This window comes from Morone saxatilis, unplaced genomic scaffold, assembly GCF_004916995.1.
Source record: "Morone saxatilis isolate NCDOM2014 unplaced genomic scaffold, NCSU_SB_2.0 Contig7, whole genome shotgun sequence".
Lineage (NCBI taxonomy): Eukaryota > Metazoa > Chordata > Actinopteri > Moronidae > Morone > Morone saxatilis.
The window spans coordinates 17,696,552-17,716,757 of record NW_023340246.1 but is presented as its reverse complement, the minus strand read 5'-3'; the positions used below and the strand labels follow the sequence as shown (position 1 = coordinate 17,716,757).

The window sequence follows — 20,206 nt, the reverse complement described above, 5'->3', positions numbered from 1 at the left end:
GCATCTTGAGTCTTCCTTTATCCAGTTTTAAGTATAATTCCTCCCTTTGCCGCGTGCATGTTTGTGTACAAATGTGTGTGCGTGTGTGTGACATTGTCCTGTGAGGCAGAAAGCCAAGCAGACAGCAGTCCCCCGTTGGCAGAGAAACACAGCTGGACGCCTGATTACTGCTCGCGCTCGCCAAGCTCTGACAGGTGCCAGCCCACTGCTCACCAGTCAGTGACACCAGATGCTCTGTGTATATTTACAATGTGCGCTTGCTGGTGTGTATGTGAGCGTTTGCATGCGTGTGTGCATCGCAAACATCAAAAATAAATCCCTCAGCATCCACATACGCACGGCTTAGTAATTCATCCATCAAAGTTTTGCTCAAGTATGGGCAGTACATCGTCATGACACTGCGGCATCCTCTATATAGCTGCACTGCCATCATCTAACACAGGGTGGCAGTGTGTCCATACTGAAAGCATCTTACTGTCTATCAGTGGCACCATGAGGCTGCAGTGGCAATGTGTGTGAAAGGGATGGGCTGTGAGAGTGTGTGTGTGTGTGTGTGTGAATGAGAAGGAAAGAGAGACAGGGAGAGGCAGATGGACAAAGATAGAGTTAGTCTAAGTGTTATGTTGTGTGTCAGCCTTATGAACCAGAGTGTGTTGTGCTATGACTTCATTCTCACATTCGGATCAGTGTACAGATGAGTTCAGGGCCGTGGGACCTGTGGGGTTACTGGAGTCTTAGTAATCATTGTAAGTAGGCTCCACTGGCACAAACCCATCATAATGTGCAGTAAAAGACTGATTTTAATTCTAGCCCAGACCTTTGCTGAAAATAAACCTTGGAATACAAAATCAGATTTTGCTTCTCAGTGCATTCCAGGAGTTATTTTGAGATTCGTTTTTTTTTTTAGTGTACCCAAAATCCCTTAAAGCTGCCGTGTTGTTTGTCTACCTACGTTAAGGCTTCATTCAACCTGGAGAGCATAATAGTGGTGATTTATATTCTGTGCATTTCTGTGCAATTTTCTTTTGATTGTTTAATTTGCCTTTAAGACAGGAGCAGGATTTGCAGATCATGGTTCAACTTTGTCGGATGCTGAGGAAAATAAAATAAATAATCATGTACAGGATTTGTATTTGAAAGTTAAATAATCTGAGCTAGTGGAGCTGAAACAACAGATAAGCAGTGCCACATGAAATAATGGCTTTAGTAGCTGAACAGCCACCCCGATGTTTGCTGGCAATGATGCTGTACTGTACTTGGGTGTTTGGTCGGAGACGTTTGGACATTTACTTTCTTACTTTTCTCCTTCTTATCCCTTTTCCTCATTACCTCCAGAGGGCTGTCGTGCCTTTCTTGGCGAGCGGGGCTGTCTCTGGTAGGGGTCATTGGAGCCATAAAGCTCGACCGTCCCCAAGTTGAGCACCACTGTCTTCTGGACATAGTCCACCACTGCCAGACCGTTACTGTTGCCAAACACCACACTGGGGAGAGGGAGCAGAGACAGTGAGTCAGGGAGGAAGCAGAAGAAGCATGAAAGTTAGTGAAAGAAAGATAAATGGGTTAGAGAAATACTGTTATGAGATTTGATTAGGTTTTTCGAGCTTAAAATCACTGTAGTCAAAGCCCAAAAGCAGCTAGAATGTCCAAAATTTTCTGGTAGTGATAAATTGTGTTGACAGGCATTGTTGTCACTGTAGCCTTGAGCAGTTGCTGCTTAAACTGAAAAAATTGTAAGTGCATCCATCTTTTTTTGTTAATAGATTATGTTTATTTTAAGGATTGGGATAACATACTTGATATGTTTAGTAAACATCTACTTGGTTCTAGTCATGACTAAGACATTGCCGCCTATATACTTACAGGCCGTAGGAGGAATTGAGCGCCAGACTTGTGATCTGCTGGGGAGGCTCTCCACTCACCCACACTAGCTGGACCACCAGATCTACCTGGTAACCAGGAGACTGCTTCAGGGGAGTACTGCGCACTCTGGAGAAAAGAAGACAGAGTCGAACGGAGAGGAGTAGAGACAGCGAGAGAAATAGAGAGGAGCAAAATAAATGAAAGAGAGAGAAATACAAGAAAAAAAAAGAGTTTCAGAAAGAGAATGACAAGTGGTGCAGCTGCAGTTCTGAAACAGTTGTGTGTTGAGGGTCTGGCATGAGTGCCTGCGAGGGGATGATGGGGAGGCTGTGGCTGAGAATGCTTCAGGCGCTGACTAAGTCTGTGCAAGAGTGCTTCAGGCAAAAGGCAAGACTCTTGTGTGAATGAGAATGTGTGCAAGCGCTCCTGGTGCTATTGAGAGTTTATGTGTGTGTGTTTGTGTGCGGTTCATACTTCAGGCAGGGCATGTTGCCTCCGTCAGAATTGTTGCTGCTGGTGGAGGGGTGTGATGGTGGGCCGCTCGTCTGAGGGGAGGCACCGGGGGTGGGGAGAGCCGATGTCTGTTCTCCCCCTCCACCCCCGCCGTCTGGAGACTCCATGTCGTTGAGCTCGTACTGCATTCGCACCTCTAGTAGCTGTTTAAAACAAAACCCACACAAGTTCACAGAATATAAGTTATCAGATTTATAAAACAGGAGATCATCAAAATCATCATAAAGGCACATACTACACCATAAATTCATACGACCATGAATGACAACCACACACACACTCAGAGTCACTTTGATAATAGAGATTTGTTTGACGGGTGTGTGTATGTGGGTGTAGGCAGAGTGAGAGTCAAAGAGGTCCTCCAATACTGAAATATTCCTAAGCCCTCCTTCAGGCTACTTCTCTGCAACCTCCACCTTCGCACAGTCACACACACGCACACACAGGAACACACACACATTGTACATAAGCTCTTCTCTTTTGCATTCTGTCAGTCTCATTAGCCCACTGACATGTGGGAGTGAGGAGTGATCAGTTTCCTTCTTCAGCCTGTCTCTGTCCTCCTCTACCTTCATCTCTGCAAGGTTACAGAGAGGTGTTTGACCTTGTGAGAGGGGAGGCTGCTCTCCTAATTACACCTCGCTGCAACTGCATATCTAGTCCTCATCCACGTCCCAATCACAGGCTTGGAGCGTAGGAAAAAGTGCCCGAAATTTCTCTGACACATGCATCAGCGCTCACTGCCAGTCACCCACAGAAAAAAGGTGGCAGGAAGCTGGCTGATTCAAATCAGTCTCCTGCTGCAAGGTGCCTTAAGCAAGGCACTTGCAGCTCTACAGATTCATGAAAAGTCTTTGCTGTTTGCCCAGTTTGTTTGGAAGAATTGCATGGTTAAGACAGACAGTGCCAAACACCTAGAGGGCACCAGCTAAAACATTAAAATTAATTTACAGACCTGCAAGGAAAAAGACATCACAGTACCTCCCACGTACTTTGATTGACAAGTGATCTCTGTTTAGAGTAAGTCTAGAGGAACAACACCACAGCAATGACTGCTTAGCAGGAAAAATGTTGCCAAAATGATCAATAAAGTATCTAGCTTGTAACAAATTTAACACCCCACTGATTCAGTGACCAACAGCAGAAACTGAGGATATATGCACTTGAAATATAGGAGCTGTGTGTATGCACACAGATTAAACAGCATTTCTCTTTATGCCAGTAAACACTGGCTCCCATCACACCCCCATAAGCACTTAAGTCACTATCAAGGCAGATTATAATGACAGTCTAGCTTTGCTTGTTCACTGCTCCGTCTATTGGCATGGCAACCATACGGCCTTTGACTAGGCAGATCTTTGAGTGTGTATGTGTGTTTGTGCATATCAGCATCTTAAAACTGGGAAAATTTGCACTGAGGGCAAATAATAACAAACAAAATTTAAATGTTTTCTTAATAGAAAACTACAGTTACATTATTTCCCTTATTTGTGTCCATGAAAACATCTATTTCCCCTTCTCTTTTTTATTGTATCAAAAAAATAAGCATTTAAACCAGATTATAAACCATTACCCACCTGCACCACCTCAGTAGTTACTTCCAGCTTGCTGAAGCGGTAGATGATAACATTGGCTGACACCCCGGCCACACACAGCATCCGGCTCTCAGGGCACCAGGCCATGATCTGAATAGCAAAGGGGTCTTCATCTGACACCTCAGTGCTGCCTTTGTCCTCTTTGGACCGGTTTCTGTCAAACACCTTGGCTGTTTTGAGTTTATAGAGAACCTGGAGCATTACTAGGAAAAAAAAAAGTATCAGTTCCAGGGACAGCACACACATAGAATCTGACTCCAAATAATATGAAAGCAGAGGCAATGAATCCTTTGAAACTGAAATAAAAACTATTTCTATAGGATTTCCTTTTTCTTAGCTTTAATTTCTGTCTCAAATTTTAATTGAAGCTCAATATGTCCTGATGTTGTCTATAGTTTGTTTGAAAATTTTGTGAAGAATAAGCAAAGCTTTGCCGTTGAGAGAACTCACTTGCAGAGGCATCCCAGAACTTCACAGTTCCATCAGCATGCCTGGGAATTCAAGAGCGGCAGAAAAAGTACAGGAACAAGGAAGAAATGAATTTGTTGTTTTATAATTTCAGTGTTGAATAGAATATCAATTAAAGACTTTTTGGATTACTTCTGCAGAAAAATCTGATGTCTAAGTAGTAAATAAAAATAAAACAAATATTAATAAAGTAAAATGTTTTATTTTCTCCCAAATTAATCTCCACAGATCTCTTCTTGAGATGGATTCCACTTTTCAGAACTTCAATCATGGTTGTTTAATCAGGAGGTAACCGCCTTTTTGTACTTTTGTTCTGGGGCTGTTTTTCATGGTTTAGGCTGGGCTCCTTAGTTAGTTAGGAAATCTTAATGCTACAACATACAGTGATATTTAACACAATAGTGCTTCCAACTTTGTGGCAAATGTTTGGAGGACATCTTTTCCTGTGGGGTCCATGAAGAAATGGTGTCCCTGGGATGGTGTGGAAGAACTTGACTTGCCTGTGCAAAGCCCCCACCTAAACCCCATCAGACTCCTGAGTTGGAACAGCGACTGCAAGCTAGGCTTTATCACACAACATCAGTGGCTGAACTCACTAAATCTCTTGTGGCTGAGAAGGAGCAAATCCTGGTGGAAAGGGTTTCTGAAAATCTTGTGGAAAGCCTTCCCTGATGAGTGGAGGCAACTATAACAGCTAAATAATTCCCAGATACTGATAATTGCCTAAAAATGAACTAAACACCAGTGTAATGGGTGTACACAGGATTACATTCATTAGCAGGTGATAAGCACGGCAGCTTCCCCATTTAGTGTCACAGAAAAAGACATTGTCTAGTATTTTGACGTGTATTTTGGTTGCCATTTTTCCCCACTCCTCATTGTCTTGTTGCCCGTTCAGCTGAGTGTACTGGGAGATAAATATTTTTTGCAGGCTGTGGCACTCTTAGAAGAGAGAAAGAGACCTGGGCAGAATAATAATACAGCACGTTGGGGTGTGGAGAGAGGGAAGAAGGAGAGGAGTGAGAGCCTCTTGCTGCCAAACCAATACCTCAATGTCACTTCTTCAGTGCGTGTGTTCTGTTTAAAAAACGTCCCTTCTCCCCATGTCGACAGCTTCGTGCAGGATAATAAACATCAAAATTGAGCAAAGTGCACATGAATGTAATGTATAAAGACCTACAGTAAATGTCTTAAGAAAAGCTCCTCCTCTAGTGTGGTGACCTAACGGTGCAGGAGAGGTGAAAGTAATTGAGTTGCAGCAAGAAGATAATGATAATGCTAATAAAATCAGTATTGTCTTACCCTGTGATGATGATCTCTGGGTAGCTTTGTGTGCCTTGACCCCAGTTTCCACCACTAATAGGCCATTCCTAGATAGACAGCAGACACACAGAGTACATTAGAGCCAATGAAAGAGTACTGGTAGAAGAACAGCTATGTCAATAAACAGCATGTCAGTAGAAACATTGATTTTAGCAATAGATGACGTGATTAAACCGTGTTAGTGTGCATGAGAAAACAGGCAGGAATCCGTCGTGTACATCTCTCAGCATGTCTTGCAATTATACATTATGCACCTCAATGTGTGTGCATCCATCTGAGAGTGTGTGTCTGTGTGTTGGTGGGGGGTTTGGCTTTGAACACGTTGACACATACAAAGGTCACCATGATGACTCATGGTGATCTTTATGTGAGAATGCCCTCCCGCAGCTCAGTCAGGCCTTTGCTAAGCAAAAAAATAAAAAATAAAAGAAGCAGCTAGGCAGCCAGTTTGGGTCAGTACATGCTGACATTTCCGACAGAAAGCTAGAACAAGGCGACAGGGAAAAGAACATAGGCATACATAATAGCTGAAAGAGCAGGGGGTCTGTCTTAGATGACACAGGGATGAGAAAAGAGAATGAGAGAAGAGAGGAGGTGTGCAAAGAGAGTGGAGGATCATTAGGTAATATGACGCCAAGTCCATTTAGCTTCACGGAAACATTGAGAAATATACTTTAGAACCACTAATACAAATTAACTCATGCTCCATGCAGTTTTGGGCGAAAGCATGCATAGGTATGTATTAATGTGTCCTTTATCCAATAACCTTGTGGTTCTTGGAGTATGGCATGATGGTTAGAGGGTGTAATGTGGAACATTTACATTTCTAATTTAGGTATTTTTTATGACACTGCTATCCAGAACGACATGAAGGAAAACACTATTACGCCGTTATACATCATTAATCTGTGATGAGACGTGTGTTCAAAGAGTTATTTTGTGTTCGAGTGGTAATTCATTTGATTTCAAATACTAAAACTAAAACCTTAAATGGGTACAATCAATGATGACAAGAAGCAGTTAGCTATTTCTGTAGTTTCTGTCCTTTCCTAATGCTAACATCAGCATGCTAACAGGCTCACAGTGTCAGAGACAAAAAAACTAGAGAGTTTTCTCTGCACAATAATCCAATAATAAATGAATAATGAATAACATGAAATTTGGTATTCTTTAAAGAAATTCATATTTTTTCTAAATTCAAGTACCACATTACGTAGGTCTTGCATGAAACTTTTTTGGATCCAAGAAACTTTTAAGGGTCAATGAGTAAAATGTAAGACTTGCTATTGGCAGAAATGGAATATAATATTCATGTTATGTTTTCATTAGTTTATAAAAATCACCTGAAAATACTAATTGTATTTTTGAATTTTAGAATTAGCCTTTTTTTATCTTCAGAGGGAGCGGCCCGTTTTCTACAGTATCCCAGACTGGACAAACCTGAGCCTAGATAGAGCTGTTTGTGTTTTTCACTCATTTCGCAGCCACCATAGTTTTTCCTTTGAAGGGGAGGGTGATGCGAGTGAATTGCAATCTGCAACTGCACCACTAGATGCCACTAATTTGTACACACTGGCTCCCTTTTTGCCCTTTCCATGCTAAATTGTAAACCTGCTCTCTAATTCTGAAGGTTTTGATCCAAAGCCTGATGTAACAACAATATGCAGTATTACAACATAAAGCGATATAGTACCTTTTTGCTGTAGCCCTGTCGTTTCTGCCGCGAGCCAACAGAGTAAAGTGCAGGTATGAGGTCCACAGGGCAGTCGGCAAAGTACTCGCAGCAGGTCACAGGAGACTCGTGGATAGTCAGAGGATAGGGGTTCTCGAATATGGGGTAACTGCGAACAAGAGAGCACAGACAAAGTCACTCTAAATTGAATGAGTCTGGCCCGTATCAGTGCCTCTCATTCAGTACTGCATGCAAAACTAAAGAATAATATTTATGAAAGGAAGTTATACCATGATATAAAGTAGAGGCAATATATATTAGACAACGAGCACTAATAGGTCAACTGTGACATTTTAGCCCAGATTTAAGAAACAAAAGAAGTAAAGGCGATAAAGTGTAGAGTCAAACTCACCCATTTTGTGCAAGGTCGATCACCACTAAATCCTTTTCTAGAAGGACCACCACAGCATAAGGTTCCTGAAAATCTGCACAATGAAACAGCCAGACAAGTCATTCATCAAGCCACACTTTAAGCAGTCTTGTAATTCCTCGAGAGAGAACTCCCCTGAAATCTACAAACCACAGGGGAAGAATTCCTCAGACTTTATATGGCAAACGTTATTATCATATCCATGCCCTGAAGATATGAGGGCAAGAACACTTTATATTTATTAATCTATGTGATTTATAACCATGGAGGATATTGCTCCGGTTAAATATTTTTATCCAGCTGATTTGGGAGTGGAATTTCATATTCAACATTAAGATGATTCTCTCTTATAACAGACTTTAAACCTTTGTATTAAATGAATTGATAAAATCATTGCACTGGTCCCATCAATATATATTCATGACTTATAACAGCACAACATTGTAACCAGTACAGATCACCCTGCTGCTAAATAAGCTGTTAGCACATATTTTAGTCACAGTCTTACAGAATTATAAAAGTGATAAATGCTAATAAGGGGGAAATGCACATTCAGCAATTTAGCAGAAGTTTTGTATTCTATGTTTAGCCACTAAATGCCTCAGCTACAGTAGTAGTGTAGTGAGGAAACAGCATCACATACCATACAGAGACCATTCAGATATGTACTATATCACACTATATCATGTGTATGTGTGTGTAAACTGCTGTTTAGAGATCTCAGGCTGTCAGAGTACACCAAGGTTGAAAGAGTTTGACAATGGCTGTCACTACATCTTTCACCGTCCTTCTCATTTTACTTCCCTGCCGCTGGTCTGCAAGTGATTCACATTCTCTTGTGAATCATTATGCAACTTTTAGAACACTGTGCAGCATCTCTATGTCTGTCAGGAGCTGAATATAATAACTGTAGTTATGGCAACTTTCACTGCTGGTTTACCTAAAGATCCAAACTAACTGCAAACAAGGCAATCAGCAAAAAAAAAAAAAGGCCTCGGAAAAAGCAAGTAGGCCTTGTTATAAGATTTGTTATTTTGTCAAACTACTATTTCCAAGTTTAGGACTGAATCTCCACACTTAAATCAAGTCTAATTTACTGTGAAGGACTTAAACTGTATATCTTTTTTAATGAGATACGCACTTCACCTCTTATTAATCTTTGTTTTTGTCTCCATACCGTACCTCCTCTGCTAGATTTTGTGACTGTGCCAGTGTGTGGTACAATACTTTCGTTTTTCCATTCAAACACATTGGTGTGCACATAGCATTTAGGTGCATTGCATCATCTGGAGCCACGTCATCATGGATTATGAACCTCCTCTACACAATAACACTGGTTTAAGCACGCACACATACACATTATCAGCCAGACATGTATTGTGTAATCCAAAGACCCAGTAACGTCCATTACCAGATGAAATCAGAGGGTGGTGACATTCCAGTGAGAAAATTAAGTCGCCATTGTTACATAACTCACTAATCCTTCCTGTAGCTGTATGTGTACCAGATAACGCTGCAACAGAGTTTGCATACTGGTTTACATACATCCAGGATCCCATACCATCAGCCCCATTCTCACTTGTTTTAGTTGTTGACTCCTCAATACCGGAAATAAGATCATAATTTAATTTAGATGAAAGGCTATTGTGTACAAAGAGATAAAATGAAAATGTAATAGTCTGTGTGTCGGATAATAAAACTGGAATAGGATCCATCCCCTTGGGAAATTTGATATTTATTACAGAAACACACTAACACAGGGGCAAGCAATCCAACATAATTAAAAAACAGAAAGGTGTGTGTGTGTGTGTTTGTTTGTGTGACTAATGCATTCACGAAAGGAGAATAATATGGCAATTCCCAAAGAAATATAATGCTCAGACATGCACACATCCAAAAAAACACTTGCCGTTAGGGTACGGTGTCTCACAGAGTGTGAGGAAGTCTACTATAGGATAGTCCATCTCCAGCACAGCAGTACTCTTCCCGTGCATTACTGTCAAACAAGGCCGCCGGCCCACCGTATCGTAGGACAGACCACCAGACAGGATTATGAAGGGTTCCCTGGAACACACACACACATATAGAAGCATAAGCATTAGGGCTGCTCGATTATGGCAAAAATTTTAATCCCAACTATTTTGGTCAATATTGAGGATGCTGATTATTTAACTCAGTTACTATTAATTTAAAAATAATAACAAATAATAATAAAAAATAAATGTAATAAGTACAGTGGCATCATGGGATTCAGTGTCCTTTAATACGTTTTTCTCTGTGTGATACTTTTGAGTTTTCCCTAGTATTGAACGTGCTTGGCGAACCAGTGACACACTGTCAGTTGTGGGCATGTTACACACACACAGTCACCATTTGTAAAAGAGCTGATACATGCGCTGCAAGCTGTCATATGCTCTGGCTCTCCTCTAACTTATTTGTACGAGGTTTTGGGACTGCATAATGACCGTCCCTGCCTGCTCTCCCAACATAAGCTCACTGTGTGTGTGTGTACACGTGTACTTGCTGCTATCTTCAGCACTGGTCGAGTGATCTAGAGAGAGACGCAGGAGAGGGAGCGTGGTAGCAAGAAAGCCAGTGAATCAGAGAAATAAATGTTCTTTTCTGATTGTTTCACAATCAGTGCCACCATCCTACTGTAAACGAATACACGAGACAAATTTAAACGTGAGATTATTGTTTTGCTTCATGTTACGTTACCAGTTGACTTTGACTGATGAAACCACGGGTTTAACTGACTACAAATACAAAACAAACATTGACCTTTCACTGTAGTAAGTCAAAAAAGCATTAGGAAAATACTCCTGTGTGTCCTGACACATGATGCCACGATACAAAAATACATTATTTTAATATCAGAACACTGTAGAGTGTGCAATGACTTACATGGCAACCACCTAATGGCTAGAAAAAAAGCCCGTAACAGATAAATAGTTTATTTTGCTAGATTGACATCAGACTAACTGCGTATACACATTTGTTACTCACATTGCCTTGGCAACAGCTTTTAATACATGTAAATTATTGTCACAAAAGACACATCAAGGTAATTTGTACAATGTACAATTGTGTATAATTAAGCATATTCATGCACATTCATGTGTGTGTGTGTGTGTGTGCGTGTGCATGTGTAAGAGAGAAAGAGAGAGAGACCTTACCCAATTCTAGTGGTTTTGTACTCCACTTTGAGAATGGGTTTACAAGGCTCTGGCTTCTTCCCGTCCTTGGGCTGTTTTCCTAAAATAGAACAAACAGAAGATACTTTAGTTTGCCAGTTCATCTCTCTTCCCCTCGTCTCATCTTATTTCTCCTGTCATCTTGTTTTTTTCCCCCAGAAGCTGCACTTCAAATTTGACTTTGAACAGTAGCCAGACAATAACAAAAGGCCATTCATCAGAGAGGAGAAAGACAAATGTAGGGGCAGGGACATGCAAAGAAGGTGTGATGATCAAGGATGATTTACAGCATACATCTATTCAAACCCCAAGGGAGCTCCACGGGAAGGAAATTTGTGCATCCATCATACATGTGCCTACCTGGGCATATTTATGTATCAGAATGCACAGTAAATGGCTGAATGTATCTGAATTATTGCTGACGAGCCAAAGCGAACCCTAAGGCAGGTTAAACAAGGCAGGTCTGTATAATAAAAGACTACTTTTAATAACTACATCTAAATAACAGATATCTAAAAAGACAATTAAAGAAGGACTTATAAGCCTTACTTAAACCTGTCAAAGGAATTTGCATAATTGCCCATTAAATACCAAACTAATTATGTATGCAGCAGTGGGAGAAACAACTAATTAAAAACCCTGTGTGGTGAAATCCTTTCTACAATCCCCTACACACAAAACCAGCTTGAAAAACTGGTTAGAAGTTTTTCTTTTTATTTAATTCCTTCCTTTGTTCCTCTTTCTGACTCTCATGCTCTCTCCGTCCATTTCTTGCACTCACACACTCTGTCTATTTTTTTCTGGGCCTTTCATTTAGGGGGTGAACTGTCAAAGTGCTCCGTGGGGTGAGTAGGTGTGTGAGGAGAAAGAGGTGTACGGATTAAAATACATCTTCAGAAGAGCAGACTTACTTTTCTGCAGGAAATAAACAGAGCACCGACACTAATGTATGCGCGTGCAGGCACAAAAGTAAAGCAAACAGAGGCAGGACATAACTGAATAGACAATAATCCTGAAATGAGGAAACGATGAGGGAGCCACGTGTAGGGAGGCTCTTTAGGGATGTTTCAATGAGTATAGAGTAGGTCATGTGACTGACAGGTGGCTGAAGGCACTGGTACTATGTATTGTAAAACCTGTGCTGTACTATAAGTCCCCAAAGAAATCAGACCAAGCAGAATCAATGACTTTTTTGAATAACCTAAGGAAATGGATGCATCTATATACTATACATGACTCAGCTTGTTTTGTTTTTTTCCTATTTCCTACTAAGGTGATTGTCTCACAACCCTTTAGATTTATCTTGAAACCCCTCATGGGAGTCCTGACCCCCAGGTTGGAAACCACTGATTTAGATAAGTCTCTTTACTTTCCTTAGACAACCAGATTATCTCTAATGTGATGATAATAATATAATAATGATAAATAACTATATAATAAAACTTTAGAACATAGAACATTTCATATGATTTCTTTTTCAAACGAGGGTCAAAGTAAGTTTAAAAATAAAGAAGATACCAGGCATATTTTATGTCTTGGGATATATTTAAACCATATGTTTTATCTGTATTTTTTATTTTTGAATAGGACATTTTGTTCCAAATTGGTCAGTAGCTGTTAGAATGTAATTATGTTTCTTTTCTTTTTTTATGCATAGAAATGGTACTACAAATGACAAATGTACTACTATTGCTGAGCAATTAAAATGCTTTAGTTCAAATATGTTCTTAACTATTATTTACCTTAATAATTAACTAACCTTATATAACTGTGTAAAGTTAAAATAAATAATCTAATAAATTAAGATTAAATCTTAATAATATGCAATCTATTCACAACCAAAATTGTTGAATTACAATTGCTTTGTGCATGTTGGAATGTAATTGTACAGTGAGACAACATGCATGTGGCTGTGTCTGAAATCACTCTGTTTATTACAGAGTGCGCTATGCGTTAAACTGATCCTATTTATAGAGTATAGTTGTCCCCTCCCAGAATTCCCACCCTACAGGTATCTATTATATAAGAAGTAGTAAATAATTGAATTAGGGAGGGATTTCAAACACAGCCACTGTATGTTTTTGTTTTTGTTTGTGTGTTTCCACCTCCTTACCGTGTGGGGTGATTGTCTGTATGGGCTTGCCCTGGCCTCTGACGTTCCATATGGTCAGAGTCCCATCTGAGTGACTGCAAATGAACTGCTTGCCCTCGTGATGCCAGGCAACTGAGTGGATCGCCTAGGAAACAGCAGGAGGAGGGGAGGTTGGGGTGGGGTTGGTTCAGCAGGATGAAACATCATGTGCCACCATCTCCCTTACGCCACAAGTTTGTTGCATTGCCACAGCCATACGGTACACGGTACAATGTTCATATGTGGGTGAAACCCCTGTGACTCTGGATCATACACTCTTGAACAGATGGTGAAAGCGAGATAAAAGAGTCTGGCCCCTGACTTCAGAGCATTTTCTGTGGCATAAATGCATATATTAGAAAAGGCTTTTATAAGACGCATTTGCTGAATGTGGAGAAAAGCTGGAATGGATTGGTCATTTTGTTCAAGAGTGCCAGGAGGAAGGTTTTATTACCAGGGTTATAAATTTAAGAATTCTATTTCACAAAGACACTAATTCACTCAAGGAAAAAAAAAAATCTTTAATACTAAATATAATTGAAACATGGTTGATCTGGTGCATTCAGGTTCATCTGGTGTCATTTGGAGCCAAGAAGAACAAAAAAGAAAGCGGGTAAGAGAAAAAATATCACAATAAATAGTTTCTTGCATATGTGTATGTAAGAAGTAAGCAAGGAAGTTCAAAAAGTTTAAAGTTTAAAAGCGGAAATAAAAGTAATCACAACTGTAATAGCTATTATATTTACTGGAAAAAGGCACTGATGCTTAAAGGAGGGGAGTTTAGGAGGCGACCTTTAAGTTAGGCCTTCAAAGCCAAGACAAAGGCGTAGGTGAAAAACAAAAAACAAAGAACCAAATGGAGAAATTGGCACAGAGACAAGCTAATAGATACAGAGAAAAACAAGGACAGACAGGCAATAGTTTGAGAGATGGCGCCCCTCTCTGTCCTCTCATCTTCCCTGTCATCTAAATAGTCCCGGCGCTGTTGTAAGCCTGGCTCACAATGATTTATCTACTGACAAGCAATCATTGAACACACAAACACATCATGACCAAAGTATGCCAGTAAAGGGCAACCTTGCTTATTGATGCCCTTTTCATAGCTCATAATTAAAACCCAGCGAACGTTTTGACATTAAGTAAATATGATGATGTGTACCAAATCTGTGTGAAGCTCACATCAGCTTCCAGAGCAGTTTTACAAGGCTTGTCACATGGATTCTCACCCAGAGGTATGTTCTCACCAGAACACCTGCTGGTGCTTTGTCACGGAAAATATTCTTTCAGAGACAATGATTGGACATATTCTAAGATATGAGATACAGTATATATGATATAGGATACAGGTTAGTATTAGGTATAGCCTTTTCTGAAAAATGTGCTGCAGTATTCTTTCCGCCTTGCACAATTTAATATTTTGCGATTCTTGCTAAAGCTCCAAATACTGTTTAAGTGTGAACTTGCCACAGCTTTTCCTTGTTGCCTCGTCTCCCAAACGCTGCTCCTTGTCTCACATCGCTCATCTGAAATGAACGGTCACCTCGCTGTCAATGCCGTCGTGAGCGCACAGTCAGGTTAAGTCAGTCTCTTCCAATTGAAGCTGCTATTTATTTAAGTGTATATCAATTTTGCCTTCGGTATATCATTAATCATTAACGGTGCTGTGCGTCAGGCTTGTTAGTTTTTTCAGAAAATAGCTAAATGAGACAGTGTGGGGAACCAGTGTCGGCTTGTGCTCATGTGACACCACAACAAATTGTATTGTATGTAATTGTATCTTTCACAGAGTACATATTCATATGTTTTGAGGGGCAATGAACCCCATCTATTGCTTGCTGATAAAGTATGTAATCCTTTAGACAGTCTTGCATGGCCAGACCATAAACTCACAAAGAGGAAACCAATAAAGTGATACTGTGCAGAGCTTGTTTGGCTCCTGAGGTGGGCGTTTTTCTTTTTTTTTTTTTCTTTTTTTTTTGGATGCACAGCCTTGAGAATTTTCAAAGGTCTCATTATCCTGTTTTTTTCAATGGGATTTCCTCCAGGTCACTGAGAGCTTGATGAGACAGAGCTGTGGTTACATCATGCTGCACAGACACAGACTCGCATTATCTTGTTGCACAGTTGATGACTCACTCCCTCGCACACCAACAAAGACACACAAACGAACAGAAAGATGATTAAAGTTCTAAAAAACCTAAAATCCTTTTTTTTTTTTCAAGTGTTCTTCGGTAATGAAGTTTCCTGATTTCCTCTTTATGAAGACCGTTGGAAATAATTCGAGCCATGATGACTAATGGTTTAGGTTCCTTATCTAAGCTGATGCCGGATGTGAGTCCTGAAGTGACAGAGACGGTGGGATGCAGTTTGTCAATGATTTGTTGCCAGAAGTGATTCAGCAATGTGCGGTGCCAGGTGACGTGGATGTAGTTAAAGGAAGGTGTGCTGAATGCAATTTCCGATTCTGTAAAATCCCACGCTCTAGAACAGAAAGGAATTATCCTATACTGAGCTAGTTCTTAGTATAATTAGACATATAGAGCATATTCTTGGGCATGTGAGCCCTGAGATCGGCATTGGGAGTGACTGATGTTCTTGTTCCCATGTAATTTATGGATAGATGGCAGACATTTTTATGAAGATGAGATATTAATGAGTTTAGGTACCAGTGGAGGAGGGTGTAAGATGTTTTACTTTGGCTGCAGCCGAGATAAAGGATGGGATCTGCAGATATTCTAGAAATTACTAAATGCTAAAACTTATTACACTTTTTATGGGATAAAGCTCTCATTCACCCATTCAGAGATGCTCTGACAGCGACAGACTGAATTCTAGAAATCTATCAGGGCATTGTTGGCTGTGACAGTCTCAATAGGGAACAATGCACTGTGCTTAATTGGAAAATGAGAAGGGTAATTGAAACACATGGTACTCATCGTATCAAACAATACCAATTAAAAAGACTAATTTCATGATTTATTACATTAGGTCAGTTTTCACAGATTGGTCTTTAGGGGATGAGAGAATTCAGTCAACACTTATTAGAGTCACACACATCAGCAAGTGTGTCCCCTACACACAGACACACACCCCAAACTCACGGCAAAGACCAAAACAAACACAAAACACAAAAATTGAGATTGGTGAAGGAAAATAAACATGCATATCACAGCCCTAATTATAATAGCTTCTGCCAGCGTTGTGTCACACCGGGACATGAAGACAGCTTAGTCCTCAAGTGCCACACACACACACACACACATACATACAGGGGCTCTCACAGCGATGGTAATTCAGCTCAAGTAGAAAAACATTCAACCAAAAAGGGCTTAATCTAAAAAACAAGCATTTGGGGGCAAGTATGTCAACAGTGATTTCCATAGAGCAATCCTTTTTTGTATTGGAACGTGAAATCCATTCTGTTTTTGTTTTTGTGTTGCGGCTATTATATAAGCCCTGAAAGAAACAAACCCCTGTGAGCTTCAATTTACCAATTAAGACTTTTTCTATATTAAAAAAGATGATGCAGCATCATCGGTTATTATTGGAGTGAGAAAAAGTACAACAGAGACTTTGGTCTTTAGTTTCAGAGGGTGCTGGATAAAAAGTCAGGGGGATTACAAAAGTCATCAACTCCTTAATCTGCCTAAATTACACGTAAACAGTTTGAGATTGCTAGACTCTTGTGATTAAGTTTTCAAGGATTTTTTTAGCCATGGTTCTCAGAATGGCAATGCAAGTCTTTGGTGCTCCTATGACTTTTCATCCAACACCATCATCAGGTCTAAACTTTAATTTATCCAATACTTATGACTAAAGTACCTGCACATGCTGATCAGCTTGTTAACATTGTCATTTCCAAAGAAAAGATGTGCTGCTTGCGTGGCTGTCTTGATAATTATATTGTTGGACTGCCAGACTGCCTTGATGGTTGCAAAACATATCATTTTTAAGGTTTTAGTTGAATACTTTTATACTTTTAGTTGTATCATTGGCAAAATAATAAATGGTTAAGATTCATAATCTAGACACCATCTATTCCAATGATTGTAGCGATATTTCACTCTGGACCAAAGCATTGGACCGATAGAATGACTGGAATGGCTAAAAACATTACCGTCAACATATTTACTTCATAAGGGATCACATTTTCACCAATTCACCATAAAATGTCTTACACCAACAGTGTGTCAGAATCACCTTGTGTTTTTTAACAAGGACACAGACATTAGTATTGACAAGAGTAATATCCGGTTCATCCCCCACAGACTCTAACCATCATATAAGGAATTATATTCTATCTGCTAATGGATATTGCGTCAGACTTGCCAAATGAGCCATCGGCTTTGAATAGTAAAGTAATCTGTCTGTATTCTCAACAGGTCTTAAGGGGAAAGAAAATACTTCCTAATGAAGCCAGACTTGTGTCAGATAGAGTTTGTCGATAATTTGTAGCATTTGCTTTTAATCTTCTTGACAACCACATGGGAGGGATTTACTGCAGAAGGACATATCATATAGAGTCAACTGAGCTGTCCATCAAAAAAAATACCTCAGAACTTTATTCTGGCAATGTATCATCCTATATGGACAACTAACTTCGTTCCCTGCCTGCATCGAGCATTCAAAAACAGTTGTTTACTAAAGGAATTCTGGTGTTAAAATATATAAATAACACAACTTCCTCCATAGTCAAAGCAGTTAAATCTTTTTTGGATTGCTTGGAAATGAATTAATGCTTAGTGTTTGTGGGAATAAGTTCACACTTTTTACTGTGTTATTGTTGGCCTTAAATAATAGCTCTGAGAATTGCGGCTTGCTCCTGGGCAAATAGAAGCAAACATTTTTGTGTTTTGTGTTGTGGGTTGCATTTGTGCACGCTTGTACTAACACTTTTTTTTGGTTATCGCATTCACAGCAGAGGTAACCAACAATGTCTGCAGCAGAGTTACTGGCTTTTGGGCACAAACTGCTGGTCCCTTTCCATGATTCGACAGAGAGTAAAAGAAATAGAGAGAAAGAAAGGGCTGGAACAATGAGGAAGAGAAACTTTGGTCAAAATGATATAAAAATAAAAGACAAATTAAGAAGACAAATACAGAAAGAAATAAAACTGGACAAGATTAAGTTGTGATAGAAGAAAAAGGGTGGAAGCTGGGCTTGTTTGTATAAGCAGACTGTCGAATAAATTAGTGAGTTTGAATAATGGATCTTTTCAAGTTTTGTGACACACAAAAACAAATCATTTGTGCATTCATTGAGCGATAAAAAAGCCACAAGGTGACAAACAGCAGGGGAAGGAGGGGAGTAGAAACTCCAATCTGGCTGTGATATCAGACAATTCAGCAGGGCCAGACTCAGACCAAGGTGTTGAGTCAGAAAGAGCAGAGTGGAGCAGGGTCAGGGTGACGGATGCTCTCTGGCTAGCACTCACTGCAAACCCATACTGCTGATCCACAGCTAATAATACAAAATCCACTGAAAGACACAGAGTGGAAGGCGTGCTCTATCAGCTCTTTGAGAGCTTGTAAAAACAAAAGTTTTACCGCCTCTGCTGTTTGTCTGAACTGTGTCGGAAACTTTTCCTGTTGTCTGGGAGCCAGGTTAAGTTCCCTGATTTGCTGACATCTCTGCAGTTTGACAGTATCTATAACTAACAAAAGCTACCTTCATTTGAAACAATTTTATTTTCCTTACGTGCACTCGACTTGCTGACGTTTGTGTGAGAAAGTTTGCAAAAATAGTTAAAAATGTGCCAAAAACACAGCAGCCAACATAAGCCATCTATACCTATTCTCTGAAATACTAGACCATTAACTGCCTTTTACTTGTTTAAACCACCACAAATGTATCAAAATTTAAAGCCTTTAAGAAACGAAGGTCTGAATCCATCACTGCACAGTCCACAGGCATGCTCTGCTGTTTAAAAGAAGAAAAGGAAAAGCTTCCTTGTTCATTTAAGTCGACAATTTTGATACTTTGCCGCGAGCTTCAAGGCAAATAGTGGTTAAATGAAAGCACACAGCAGGAAAAGGAGTGCACAGCAGGATGAATATAATATGTAATAAGAGACGGCGTTCGCACACATTCATGATGTAACGGAATGACAGCTAATCCACGCAGCATCAATGGCTTATAATAAATGTTAAATATATGTTTAATGGCTGAGCTAAGTAATGCAAAATATCTTAATCTTCACATCAAATTAGACACACGTTTCCTTGGCAACCAACATTGATGTTGCACATTCAGTTCAGACTTCATCATTCCAAAGTAAGGCAGCAAAACATATATGTATATATGTATATATATATCATACACACACATATATATATAAAATATATGTGTATATATACTATATATATATATATATATATATATATATATATATATACATTATATATAGTATATATGCTATATATATTTTATTTAAAGCAGGAAAAAACTATGTATTTTATTTAATTTGTTAAGTGAATATCATAAGACACTGATCATATTCATTTTGTCCATACCACCCACCCTTCCATCCCTAAAGTCCTGGTATGTTCATTTCCTACAGCACTTGCTCTTTAGTCCATTTAATTAGTGTTGGCTACAGCCCTGCCCACAACGGTACTATTAAAAAAGTCATGGTGCAATCACAACCACATTTCTCTAGTGATGCAGCACATGGATGCCCTTGAAGGCTGGTCTGGGGCCAAATTAAACTTTAAACTACTTGGATGTATTAGGCAGGAGAATAACCCCAAGACAATCCAGAAGAGTAGAAAGTGTTGTGTGTTTCAGGCTCTTTCGCTTCGTCAGTGGAAATCATAGTGAGCGAAATGAGGAGCACAACCCCCCGCCCACTCAACCCCGAGTCTCTGGAGAGGTGTAACTGTAGGGGTTTGGAGAGAAGAGATGAGCTCCCTTGGGAGATTCAATACTAGAGACTGTAATGCCCTAGGAGCAGCGGGAGGATATTAGCTTATCTGAGAGAGGGAGACAGAGCAAAGGCAAAGACAGAGAGAGAGAGAGAGA

The 20,206-nt window shown here is 39.8% G+C and overlaps 1 protein-coding gene across 1 annotated transcript in view; it reads right to left on the bottom strand.

Annotated features, from left to right (window-relative positions):
- stxbp5a (syntaxin binding protein 5a (tomosyn)) overlaps positions 1-20,206 on the bottom strand; it is a 91,955-nt gene that overhangs the window by 12,892 nt on the left and 58,857 nt on the right. Inside the window, exons 9-19 of the mRNA XM_035679237.1 lie at positions 13,169-13,292; positions 11,038-11,116; positions 9,771-9,925; positions 7,844-7,916; positions 7,453-7,600; positions 5,739-5,806; positions 4,419-4,459; positions 3,951-4,171; positions 2,335-2,516; positions 1,861-1,986; positions 1,330-1,481 (exon numbers count right to left, since the gene is read on the bottom strand). Coding sequence (XP_035535130.1) covers positions 1,330-1,481; positions 1,861-1,986; positions 2,335-2,516; positions 3,951-4,171; positions 4,419-4,459; positions 5,739-5,806; positions 7,453-7,600; positions 7,844-7,916; positions 9,771-9,925; positions 11,038-11,116; positions 13,169-13,292 — 1,369 coding nt within the window. The remainder of the gene's footprint in view (positions 1-1,329; positions 1,482-1,860; positions 1,987-2,334; positions 2,517-3,950; positions 4,172-4,418; positions 4,460-5,738; positions 5,807-7,452; positions 7,601-7,843; positions 7,917-9,770; positions 9,926-11,037; positions 11,117-13,168; positions 13,293-20,206) is intronic.